The 13,222-nt window shown below is 31.7% G+C and overlaps 1 protein-coding gene across 2 annotated transcripts in view; it reads left to right on the top strand.

The window, feature by feature from the left end:
- Positions 1 to 13,222, top strand: part of LOC145267797 (death-associated protein kinase 1-like) — a 653,913-nt gene that overhangs the window by 586,597 nt on the left and 54,094 nt on the right. For both annotated transcript variants that reach the window (XM_080123326.1, XM_080123327.1), the window contains one exon: positions 3,522 to 3,620. In XM_080123326.1, coding sequence (XP_079979452.1) covers positions 3,522 to 3,620 — 99 coding nt within the window. The remainder of the gene's footprint in view (positions 1 to 3,521; positions 3,621 to 13,222) is intronic.

Raw genomic sequence — 13,222 nt, 5'->3', positions numbered from 1 at the left:
GAAAAGAGGGGATGACTTTCGAAAATATCGGCGAAAAAAGCGACTCCTTCCTGTAGAAAAGTGCCCAGTTGAGGGTGAAAAAAATTAATGTTTTAGCCAATTTTTCGGTATTTGTCGTCTGAAGAGTCGAGCTTCAAAACGATACTGATCTTGTGAAAATCTGTCGCCTTTGTCGAAAGTTTTATGCAGATATGCAAACATACATATATACATTTATATATTGGTAGCTCAAATTTTTGACCCAAACCGATTAAAAAAACTTGCCCTATCTCTGAATATCCTTTATGTAAAATTTCAAATGTTAAGACCAGAAATTGTCTGAGTAATTTGGTAGCGACCACAGAGGTCAAATTTTTTAAAACTTTGACCCCTATTATGACCCCTTAACATTTGTTTTGGGCTCAAATCAAGTTATTAAGTAAGATCCATGTCCAAGGAATATATATCTAAAATTTCAAGTGTTTATACCCAAAATTGGTGGAGGAGTTTGGTAGAGTTCTCAAAGGTCAAATAGTTGAACTTTAACCCCTTAATAGCCAAATTTCTGGCCGAAAACGGATTACAAAGATTTTCCCAAATATTAGTACTCTGTATATTAAATTTCGAGTCTGTAGACTGAAAATTGACAGTTATTTTGTAGGAAAATGCACACACACACACACACTTTCACAAATATTTGTTATATATTTGTTTTTTGGACACTTTTTCATACCTCTGTGGAAATAAAACAAACCTCGAGGAAAGTGCAGTTGAACTTGTCCGTATGAAGAGTTCTTCATTTGTCATTCTGTCCTCCCATGACATGCCAATGATTGATCGGGGACTTCTTGTATGGAAGGCACTAACCCTGGACTCTTGAGGACGATATGCAGACCACAGCTCAGCCCCATAGAGAAGGACACTCAACACACACGCTTCATACACACGGACTCTCATCTTGATGGTCAGATGCTTGTTCTTTCAAACGCGCTGCATGAGCCTCCTAAATGTGGTAGAGGAAAGGAAAAATCTAAATGCTAATGACAGCATTAAAAATGAGAGTGGCTAAGAAATGGATGTTCACTGTTATAATTCCAAATTTAAGCCTATAAGTGCTGATAATCACCTGAAAAATTTACGAATAAGTGAAAAATAAAAAAAGTAAATGGTCCACTAATTCCTTCTCTTTTTTTTTAAATTCTGAAAATTATGCCTGTAATCGATGATAATCACCTATGTTAGGGCATACATGAAGAATTGGACCCCCCCCCCCATTACCAAAGTTGACCTTGCCATTCTTTTTTCAACTATTTGTGTGGATTATTATCCATTTGGTGGCTGGCTGTTGACTGCCTAGGTAGCTCATCCACCCTTTAGCAAGCAAGCTCAGAGGTTCTTACCGAACACATCCATTGGCTTATCCTCAAATGTTCGGCCCACAAAACTGTTCCACAAGATTTCAAAGATGCAAAAAAATTACAACACTTTTCAAAAACAAAAGTTCATGAGGGGATTGCAACAATTACCGTGACATCTCACTTCTCAGTGTAACTGGGAAAGTGATGGCCCGCTTGCTCCTCTCACATCTACAGAAAATTGCCGAAACTGTATCCTGAAGCGCATAGTGGTTTTAGGACAGGTCAGTCAACTACGGACATGATCTGTGTGAGACAGCTCTAGGGGAAGGCATGAGAACAGCGACAACCATTTTATAGACTTGACAAAAGCATTTGATCTGGTTGACAGAGGAGCTCTATTCCTCGTCCTTGAGAAAACAGGCTGTCCCCCTACCCTCAAACGAGAACATGCATGGGTAAGTTCAGTATGGGGGAGATTTGTCTGACCAATTTCCGATCAATCGTGGAATCAAACAGGGCTGCAGCTCGCATCAGCCTTGTTCTGGATGTACTTCTCCTTTGTTTTCAAACAAGCATATCAGAATGTCGATAAATCTGTGAGAGTTTTGATCCTCACCCATGACTATGGGAATTTCTTTACCCTCTCATGATGCAAGCCCAAGTCAAGAGTTCAGGAACTAGTTGTCCGCAAACTATACTGACGATGCTGCTCTTTGCACATCTTCTGCTGACGATCTTCAACGACTTCTAGAATCTTTCTCTAACTCATGTAGACATTTTGGACTAACAATCAGTCTTAAGAAAACTGTCATCCTCTCCCAATCATCAGAGAGTGTCAATTTTACAATACACAATACAATCCTGGAGAATGTGGATAAATTCAAATACTTTGGTGCGACCATCGCCAAAAACATTACTCTTGACCCTGAACTTAGTACTTTCTTGTAGATTGCTTGATCCCTGCTCTGAATATCTTTTTCTATAATGAATCTTAGTCTAAATTGTGTTTATGTATTAAGGACTATCTCAGTCCCTTTTTATCCATTTTTGACAAACTATTTTAATTGCGTTCTATTTTGAATCTTTCATTCTTTTATTAATTTACTGGCATTTCAGCTCAGCGTTGCCCGGGTGTTTGGAGGTGTATGTTTAGCAAAAAAAAAAGCGGTCAATTTTTTTAACTTTGACCCCTAATATGACCCCTTAACATTTATTGTTTTGGGCTCAAATCAAGTTATTAAGTTAGATCCATGTTCAAGGAACCTATATCTAAAATTTCAAGTGTTTAGACCCAAAATTGTCAGAGGAGTTTGGTAGAGTTCTCAAAGGTCAAATCGTTGAACTTTGACCCCTTAACAGCCAAATTTCTGACCGAAAACCGATCACAAAGATTTTCCCAAATTTCAGTACCCTGTATATCAAATTTCGAGTCTGTAGACTGAAAATTGACAGAGTTATTGCATAGGGAAATGTACACACATACACACTTTTATATATATAATAGATTCCTAATTTATTCTCTTGTCAATATTTATTTTAATCATATATTGTTTTTTATCATAGTAATGTTTTTTTTTAATCCCCTCCCCTTTTTTTTTTTTTTTTGTTTTTTTTTTTGAATACCATACTTTTGTAAAACATCCCATCCTTTTTTTTCAATCAATATCATTATTAATCAAAATAATCTTTGAATTCTTTTTTTTATTTTTGAATCCTATTTTTGAATTCTTTTTTTTTTTTTTTTTTTTGAATCCCCTTTGTTGATTCCCTTTTTTGATTTCTTTTTTTGAATCCTTTATTTTTTTATGCCTTTTTTTCCTTTTTCTTTTTTGGGGGGAGGAAGCTTTTTTTTGATGCCCCTTTTTTTTCTTGAGTCCTGAGTCCCTCTTTAATCCTTAATTATTTTTTTAATAATATTTTTCAATTTCTTCTAATTAAAAAAAGTTCTTATTTCATTTTTTATTCTTTTTTTCTTTATTCTATTTTTCATATATTTTTCTTCATTCCTTTTTTATTTTATTTTTATAATTCCTTTTTTGAAAATTTGTTTTTATTCATTCTTTATTTAATTTAAAAAAAAATATTCTTTTCTGTCTTAAATTCTATTTTTCTTTTCCTTTTTTTAAATTTTTTATTTTCCTTTATTTAATCACTTCATGTCTTTTAATTATTTTCTATTTTTAGTCTGGTGAATCTGCTTTACATGTAGCTGCCCGCTATGGACACTCTCAGATAGTAGAATATCTGTGTCAGGCTGACTCTGATATTGATCTGCAAGATAATGTAAGTTTCACAGTTTATTAATGATATCTCTCTCTCCTTCTCTCTCTAATATATATATATATATATATATATATATATATATATATAATCTGTCTCTGTTGCACCAATTCAGTGGAATTGCAGCTTCAACAAGAATCATACTGTTTACTTTTAATTATCCCTATAGCTATGCAATCCTCTCAAGACTAACACCAAAGCAAAAATCTGTTTTATCTGGCCAAATTGGCTAGATTCCATTAATAATTTTGGAATGCATGGTTTCAGCAAACAAAGGTTTTTTTCCTAAAGGGACAAAAGTAAATGCAAAAATCTATTCAATAAATTAGATTGATATTTTTAAAATTTAAACTCATTGGCTTATAGTAAAAAATTCTTTCAGTGTTTTTTTTATGACACCTATTGAAAATAACCAAAAATCAGTGTGACTTGAGGCCGAACATTTCTCACTTAAGTAATCCAATTTACCGAAGTTACACTACCAACAATTACCATAATATTGCCCCATTGACTACTGTACACTCCTTAACCCTTATCCTCGAGTAGCCTCTGGGCCTCGATAAGTGGTAACTCCTATGTAAAAAAAAAAAAAAAAAAACTAAATTTCTGGTAACTGGCGCAATTTACAGAGCAATAGATGTACAGTTTGGACTCATAGCATTTGTGCTCCCTCGATGTGCACACCTCCGAATAACCTCGCCAATCTTTCACGAAAAACACCCGTCTAGCTGAATCCACTGTGAAAAATTTCCCCCACTCTATATCTGTGCCTAAATCAAAACGTGGATTTCATGAACAAAGCTTCTTTCTTAGAACTGCACGCCTGTGGAACTCTGTTCCGTCTGCCTGCTTCCCTCCGGACTACAACTTGGATGTCTTCAAGTCTAATGTTAACAAATTCCTAATGAACCGCCCCCTTAAGTAAACACTTCATCAAATCTCCTCACTAACGTAATGTACTTGCAATAACCCTTATCCCTGAGTGGCTTCCGGGCCTTGATAAGTAGTGATCTCTGTGTAAAAAAAAAAAAAAAAAAAAAAAAAAGAAAGCAATAAAATTATACCCTTTCACTATTGGAGCCCCTAGATGCAAGAAAATCTTTTCTAATAATTTCTTTCCTCAGACTGTTAAACTTTGGAATCCCCTTCCTGCTTTCCAGGCTGTACTAAATTGCAAAAGTTGACATCTAATGTAAACAGACATCTTGCTGCTCAACTTCCCACAGTCCCCTTTTAGACACAATCCCAAATAGTAGCCACTTTCCTTCCAAATGGCAATGTGTCTTGTTTGAAGTGAAAAAGAGTTTAAAAAAAAAAAAAAAAAAAAAAGAATTACAAAACTAATCAGTGGCTTAAATGTGATATTAAATACTAAATATTTATGCAGATTTCATATTATTATATTGTACCCAATATATAGTAGTAATTTCAAAAGTTAATAAAAAAAATGACTTGGGTGCCATCAGCTAGAATCTTCAGCCTTATTTGTAACCATTGAGCCATGACGCATATAAAAAGTTTTTTAAAAATAGCGTCATTTAACCTATGAATATATGCATGTGTAGTGACTTATGCCTGCCAAAATCCTTTTTATTTTTTTTTTTCAATTGTGACTCCTTAGCACCAATTTTTACCAGCTAAAATCCTAATAGAATTTATTCCATAGGTCCAAACCCTCTATATATTAAGTTTCAAGTCTGTAGACCAAAAATTTGCAGAGGAGTTTGGTAGAGACCTTTGCACAATCAGACAAGCGAGGTCACTTTTATATATACACTAGCAGGCTGCCTAGTATTGTCTGCTTGAAAAATACGCTTGAATATAATATTTTAATTCATGCAGGTTTCATGAGCAAATTCTCTATTGCTTATTATTTGGTACCCAATATATATTGTAATGATTTTAAAAGTTAAAAAAAATGATTTTGGTGCCATCAGTTAGAATTTGTTTATTTAGTACTTCAGCTTTAGTCGTTATTGTCTGAGCTATCGCCAGATGGATGAAAAAGACTAAAATGTAACAGACTTCAACCTCAGAATTTAATCAATTTATTTCTGCCAATGTCACCATTTTTTTTTTTTTTTCAATTTTAGCTCCTTAAAAACTATTTTTACAGGCTAAAAAAAACAAATCGAAAATGTTCTCGAGGTTCAAATACCCTATATATCAAGTTTCAAGTCTGTAAACCAAATATTCAGAGAGGAGCTTGGTAGAGAAATTTTACACGCATAAACAAGGTCACTTTTATACACAGGGTGTTCCAAAAGTTTTAGGCACATTTCAAGTCCTTATATTTGTTTAACTATGAATGGTAGTAAGATGAAAGTGGTGCCATTTTAAAGCTAAATGCATTAATTTTTTGTGAGACTATTGATTTTAAAAATTCTTTTTCTGATCCAGTAATGGCGTTCACTCAACCAGAAAAGGCGTTTTGTGTGCTTGAATTTGCAAAAACTGGATCATAAACACTTGTTCAACATGCATTTCACAAAAAAAAAGATCTCACACCTTGCGATTTATTTTTGTGGGTATTTGTGAAAGGACTGGTCTATGTGCCTCCCATTCCAAGAGACGTGGATGAGCTGAAGGCCCGAATAACAGAAGTTTTTTCAACCATTTACAATGCAATGCTGGGACGTGCTTGACAAGATTTGGACTCTCGGCTTGACGTGTGTCGTGTGACCAATGAAACATACACTGGACATGTTTGAATATTAATAAGGAAAATTTGAGATTACAAGCTTTCTTAATATACCAGATGCGTTTTTATATTCTTAACAGTTCTCGAGATATTCAATGTTAAGATATGCCCAACACTTTTGGAACACCCTGTATATATATATATATATACTAAACTACCCGTGACCCGTTTGGTCAGTGTATTTTATAGTTTACTATTGAATAATGAGTATACAGAATTAAAGTATGAAAAATCCTGGATATAAGAGGAGTGTAATCCGTTGAAAAAAAAATTGAAAAAAGACGAAAAAAAAATACTAGTACCTCCCCTCCTCTCCCAGGAATTTTGTGTTAAAAGCCTTAAAAATATCCGGAAATAATAATTGGTGCCCGGAAAACTCGTACCCGGAAAAATCCCCCCCCCCTTTTGCTAGGTAGGAAAACTGGTCCCTTATTGAATAAATATAGATTGAAAACACATTTTATTACCGTTTTTGAAGGAGATATTGTTTATAAAAGAGACTATGAACCCCCATAATATTTTTTATAATTATTTTTAACTCTTGCTTAAAAAAAAAATAAACTTGATCACGGAGTCAAGATACGAAAAACGAAACCAAATATTTATTAAAAAAATACTCTAGTTTTAACACTTTTTGTGTCATTACGAAAATTAATAAAGAAAACACGTATTATCAAAGAAAGCAATTATTTTATTTAGAAGAATTAATTCAGTTTAAATAATTCTTGTGTTATTACAAAACAACAAAAAAGAAAACACGGTCTTATGTCATTTTGGTACCGCGCTGAAATAATAACGTTAATATTTCGAAAGCCATTCTTAACATGGGGAGGAGAGAGTATCATTTAAAAGTCATTTCGGGAGCACTTGTGCAGTACTTAAAAATATACAAATTTATTTTTTTTTGGAGGTGGGAAAACTATCTACCGCAGTATTTTCTTTAATTTTCGGACATTTTTTTTGTAAAAAATTATTTACTAAGTAATGTCGAGTGCGATATTACTTGTTATTTATTTTTAATTAAATAAACTCTTTAAAATAAGTTTAAATACCAAAAACTTACAAAGCTAGATAGAAAACGAAAACTTAGAAAAATCAATTTAATTTTTTTAAAACAATAAACATGTAAAAATATTTTTTTAAATATTATGGGATGTGCATATACATTTTTTTTTTCTTTTGGAGGTGGGGCTCGTTTTAAAACTATATCTACCTTAACATTTTCTTTAATTTTCTATTTTTGAGCAATTATCCTCCTAAGACGTGATACTCTTATGTCGGACATTCTTTGTTCATAAGTAACACTCGACATTATTATTTTTTTTTTTTTTAACTAAATAAACTCTTTAAAATAAGTTGAAAGACCAAAAACTTTCAAAGCTAGGTAGAAAACGAAAACTTAGAAAAAAAATTAAATTTTTTTGAAACAACAGTAAACAAGTAAAAATATTCTTAAAAAATATTATGGGATGTGTATTCTCTTTTAAAGACAATATCTTCTTCGTGAACGGTCATAAAATGTGTTTTCAATCGATATTTATTCAATAAGGGACCAGTTTTCCTACTTAGCAAAAAAGGTCGAGTTTTCCGGGTACGCGTTTTCCGGAGATTAGTTTTCCAGAGACGAGTTTTCCTAAATTCATAATAATTAAATAATATTTAGCAGTGAGATATTTTCAAAGCAAATCTTAAAAAAAGTCTCCCCACACACGCACACATTTTGAAATGTTCGTATGTATTTTTAAAATGTTTGAAACTTATGACCCCATCCCACCCCACCTCACTACGTTCCCTCTTTATTGCCTCTTCCGCTGCCAAACTTGAAAAGATGCTGACACCACTGCAGGGCCAAAAATTGGATGTTCATTTTATGTTAAATTTATATAGGAAAGTGATCCCCCATGTTCAATTTTTATTATTTTTTTAATTCCTTCTTTTTATATTATCTTTAAAGGCCCTTGAAACGTATGAGCAAAAACTGTAGATTTTGATTTCTGGGTTTGTATTACTGTACACATAGATTCGAAAAAGTTGTCAAAAAACAAATATATAACAAATAAATGTTATCAAAGGCAAGATAAGTTACTTTTCTACCAAACTGGATATATTTTTCGTGTTTTTATTCAGTGTAACATGTTTATTCAGCTCGAAAACCATAGTGTTTACCGATGTATTGGAAAATTCAAGATGGCGTCTGACTCTCTCTTTAACGCGGTAAGTTTGGGAAAAGGTGTTATAAATAAAAAACCGGATAAAATACTGTTAAAACTCGCTCAATATATGTTACCGTGACATAGCTTGACATATATTTGGCGGGTTTTTAATAGTATTTTGTCTAGTTTTTTATTTATAACATCTTTTCTAACACTTACAGTGTTAAAGAGAGAATAAGACGCCATCTTGAATTTTCCAATACATCGGTAAACATTGTATGTTTTTCGAGCTGAATAAATGTTACATTGAATAAAAACACAAAAAATATATCCAGTTAGGTAGAAAAGTAACTTATCTTGCCTTTGATAACATTTATTTGTTATATATTTGTTTTTTGACAACTTTTTCGAATCTATCTGTACAGTAATACAAACCCACATTTGTTTTTTTTTTTGTTTGAAAACGATTCCCACTTGCAATAAAAATAAAATCGAAATAATCGTTTTTAAAATTTGGGATGCTATAAACGTACATAGTTTTAGGGGGAAGCCTTTCTTTTCCCCTGTATAATCAAAAGCGTTTATGAACAATATTTGTTTAAAAAAATTCTTTTTATAATGATTAAAATTATAAAAACATATTTATATTGTTTAAAAATAATAATGGTTTATATTGTTTAAAATTCTAAAAACTTATATTTATATTGTTTAAAATTTTTTAAAAGTTTTGTATATATTTAAAAAAAATAAAGTTTTTTTTGTTTTTTTGAGTCATATTCATATTGTTTATTTTTGAAAAGGTTCTGCTTATTTATGACTTAACTTCTCAAATACCGATATTATTGTTTAACGGTGATTAGGGGAATTTGGTTCCTTTTATTAGATAAATAGATGATTTTCGGTTTTATTTTTTTAATTTTAATAGGAATGTAGAAAAATAAAATGTATGAATCTATTTAAAAATAAATGAAATAAGAAAATCCAGTAAATTGTCGATTTTAAATAATGAAAAAAAAGCTTTTATAGCTTTGTTTTTATTTATTTACACTTGGCTTGCACAACATTTTTTAAACCGGAAATTGTAAACCGAAAGCGGATAGACGGTTTGAACGACTAAGCAAGACGAATATTTTGTAATATATATATATATATAATGTTTTTGTGCTAAATTCTGCTTGATTTAGAAACTATGAATAAATAGATTTAAGCGTTAAATGAAACCAATAATCTAATAATCATAAAAATGAATAATTCATTAATGAGCGCTCGTTTTTTGTTTTAAAGAAATATACAAATTAGTTAAACTTCATAAAGTCGTTTGCATATTCATGAATGAGTATATTATTAGGAATGATTGTTTTAATAATTTTTAAAAAGAAATAGGTTTTTTCTATCAGTGTTTGAGAAAAAAAACGCAACTTTATACATATGTTATGTGTGTGTATATATATATATATATATATTTATATATGTAATGTTTATATATATACATATATATATATATATATGTGTGTGTGTGTGTGTAATGTGTATATATGTGTGTGCATGTATATATGTGTAATGTGTATATGTATGTATATATATATGTGTGTGCATGTATATATGTGTAATGTGTATATGTATATATATATATATATATATGTGTGTGTGCATGTATATATATGTAATGTGTATATGTATGTATGTGTGTGTGCATGTATATATATGTAATGTGTATATGTATGTATGTGTGTGTGCATGTATATATATGTAATGTGTATATGTATGTATGTGTGTGTGCATGTATATATATGTAATGTGTATATGTATGTATATGTGTGTGCATGTATATATATGTAATGTGTACGTGTATATATGTGTGTGTGCATGTATGCATGTGTATATATGTATGTACATGTGTGTGTGCGCGTGTATGTGTATATATGTATGTATATATGTGTGTGTGTGTGTGCATGTATATATATATATGTAATGTACATATGCGTGTGTGCATGTATATATATGTAATGTACATGTGTGTGTGCATGTATATATGTGCAATGTGTATATATGTGGGTGTGCATGTGTAATGTGTATATATGTGGGTGTGCATGTATGTGTAATGTGTATATATGCGTGTGTGCATGTATATATGTGCAATGTGTATATATGTGGATGTGCATGTATATATGTGTATATACAGTGATGATCATATTTATTGGAACGGTAAAATAAAAGTTAAATTTTGTCTAATAAATTCTAAAAAAGGGATTAAATTAAAGAAAATAACAAAGTATATTATGTATTTTTAACTGGCCTTTCCGATGCAGCAATCGGATTTTAGAAAAAATAAATAACAAAGGAACAACAAACATAATTGCAAAAAACCCTTGTTCAAAATTATTGGCACGATTTATTTAATAATCAATTGTATAGCCTTTGGCCTTGATTACCTTCCTCAGTCGCTTTTCATAGTTTACAACCAAGTTGTTGCACTCTTCAGTAGTAATTTTAGCCCACTCTTCCTGACAATAATCCTCCAATTGAATAAGATTCTTAGGCTTCCTTTGCATTACCCTCAATTTTAATGTTCTCCATAAATTTTCAATTGGATTAAGGTCTGGGCTTTGTGATGGCCACTCCAAAACATTAATATGATTGTCCTCAAGCCATTTCTTAGTCAGTTTAGCCGAATGCTTTGGGTCATTATCTTGCATGAACCACCAACGACGACCAAGTGAGAGCTCTTTAGCAGAGTCTTTCAGGTTTTCATCCAATATTTTAACATAATCTTCCTTTTTTATGCTACCTGTGACCTTAACAAGTCGCCCTGGTCCAGAGGCAGCAAAGGATCCCCAAGACATCAAACTGCCTCCACCGTGCTTCACTGTGGGTATGGTGTTCTTAGGCAGGAAAGCTTCGCCAGATTTTCTGTAAATATAAGACACTTTATTATGGCCAAATAACTCTATTTTCGCTTCGTCAGTCCATAGAACACGTTTCCAGAATGCAACATCTTTATCAATATGACGTTTTGCAAAGGCTAGCCTTGCTTTCAGGTGCATAGGCTTCAATAAGGGAGTCTTTCTCGGACGACATGCTTTTAAACCAGCTCTCTTCAAAACTCTACCAACTGTATGTCGAGATACATTCACTCCAGAGGTGCTCTGTTCATCAACAATCTCCCCAACAGAGATCCTTGGGTTTTGTTTTACTTGTTGAACAATTTTCCGTTCATCTCTTGGGGAAAGAATCCTTTTTCTCCCTCTACCCTCTAAACTCATAACGTGGCCTTGCGATTTGAACTTGTGTATTATGGCTCTAACAGTGGATTTGGGAAGGTTTAGCTTCTTTGAAATCTTATCATAGCCCTCCCCATTGGTATGGCATGCTACAACAAGCTTCCTGACGTCTTCGCTGTGTTCCTTAGTTTTAACCATGGCGATTGAAAATTATAATTTAGTCACTTATAATAGTTTAAATAAATCGCTATCTAAAAATTATCTGAAAAAAATTATTCACTGAATTAGCGTTAAACAAGCATAATATGGCTATAAAAAAGTTCAGAAAGCACGTAAACCGGAAATTGATTGATATTATACTGATACTAAAAGAAAAACAAAGCCGTGCCAATAATTTTGAACAAGGGTTTTTTGCAATTATGTTTGTTGTTCCTTTATTTATTTTTTCTAAAATCCGATTGCTGCATCGGAAAGGCCAGTTAAAAATACATAATATACTTTGTTATTTTCTTTAATTTAATCCCTTTTTTAGAATTTATTAGACAAAATTTAACTTTTATTTTACCGTTCCAATAAATATGATCATCACTGTATGTGTGTGTACATGTATATCTGTATATATGTGTGTGCATGTATATATGTGTAACGTGTGTGTATGTGCATGTATATATATGTAATGTGTATATGTGTGTATGTGCATGTATATATATGTAATGTGTATATGTGTGTGTGCATCATGTATATATATGTAATGTGTATATGTGTGTGTGCATGTATATATATATATGTAATGTGTATATATGTGTGTGTGTGTGCATGTATATATATGTAATGTGTGTGTATATATATGTGTGTGTATGTATGTATATATGTGTGTGCATGTATATATATGTAATGTGTATGTATGCGTATGTATATATAAATATATATATATATATGTTGTGTGTGTATATATATCGTGTGTTTATATTCTTCTCAAATACTTTTTACAGCTTTTACTATTAATTACTACGTTTTTAGTAGTAGAAAAAGCTAGTTAGTTTAAGCCTGAATATGACCCAAAGAACAGAGTCTCTTGAAAAGATGCGATGACACACTCCCTCTCCCCGCCCCAACCCCCGTTCACGAAACCTTACTTTCTAAAATAATCTCTGTGATTCATCTGACTCATTGACTTGTTGAATCTTTGTAATGTGACACGAAATGAATCCATCATGTCATGAATGCTTAAATCTTCTTAAAAACTACTTAAAATTACTTTTAATGAAGAATGATTCAACCAATGAAGTGGACAAATAAAAAAACAAACATTTTTTTAAGATGAACTTGTCACTGTTTGTGAATGAGTGTCAGGTTCCTAACAGGTTTTACATAAAGGATCCAATTGCTTATGGACAACTTGTTTCACACCATCTTTGTCATATTATAAAAACTAAGTATAAAATTCATAATCTTACTGAACTCATCTATGTATTCTTTCTATAAGAATAATATCATTTCATAATATAATTTACTATATAAAATAATTAA

Source organism: Euprymna scolopes, chromosome 4, assembly GCF_053919585.1.
Source record: "Euprymna scolopes isolate OS-2025 chromosome 4, ASM5391958v1, whole genome shotgun sequence".
Lineage (NCBI taxonomy): Eukaryota > Metazoa > Mollusca > Cephalopoda > Sepiida > Sepiolidae > Euprymna > Euprymna scolopes.
Note: the sequence above shows the minus strand (reverse complement) of the source record. Positions and strands in the feature narration are given on the sequence as shown.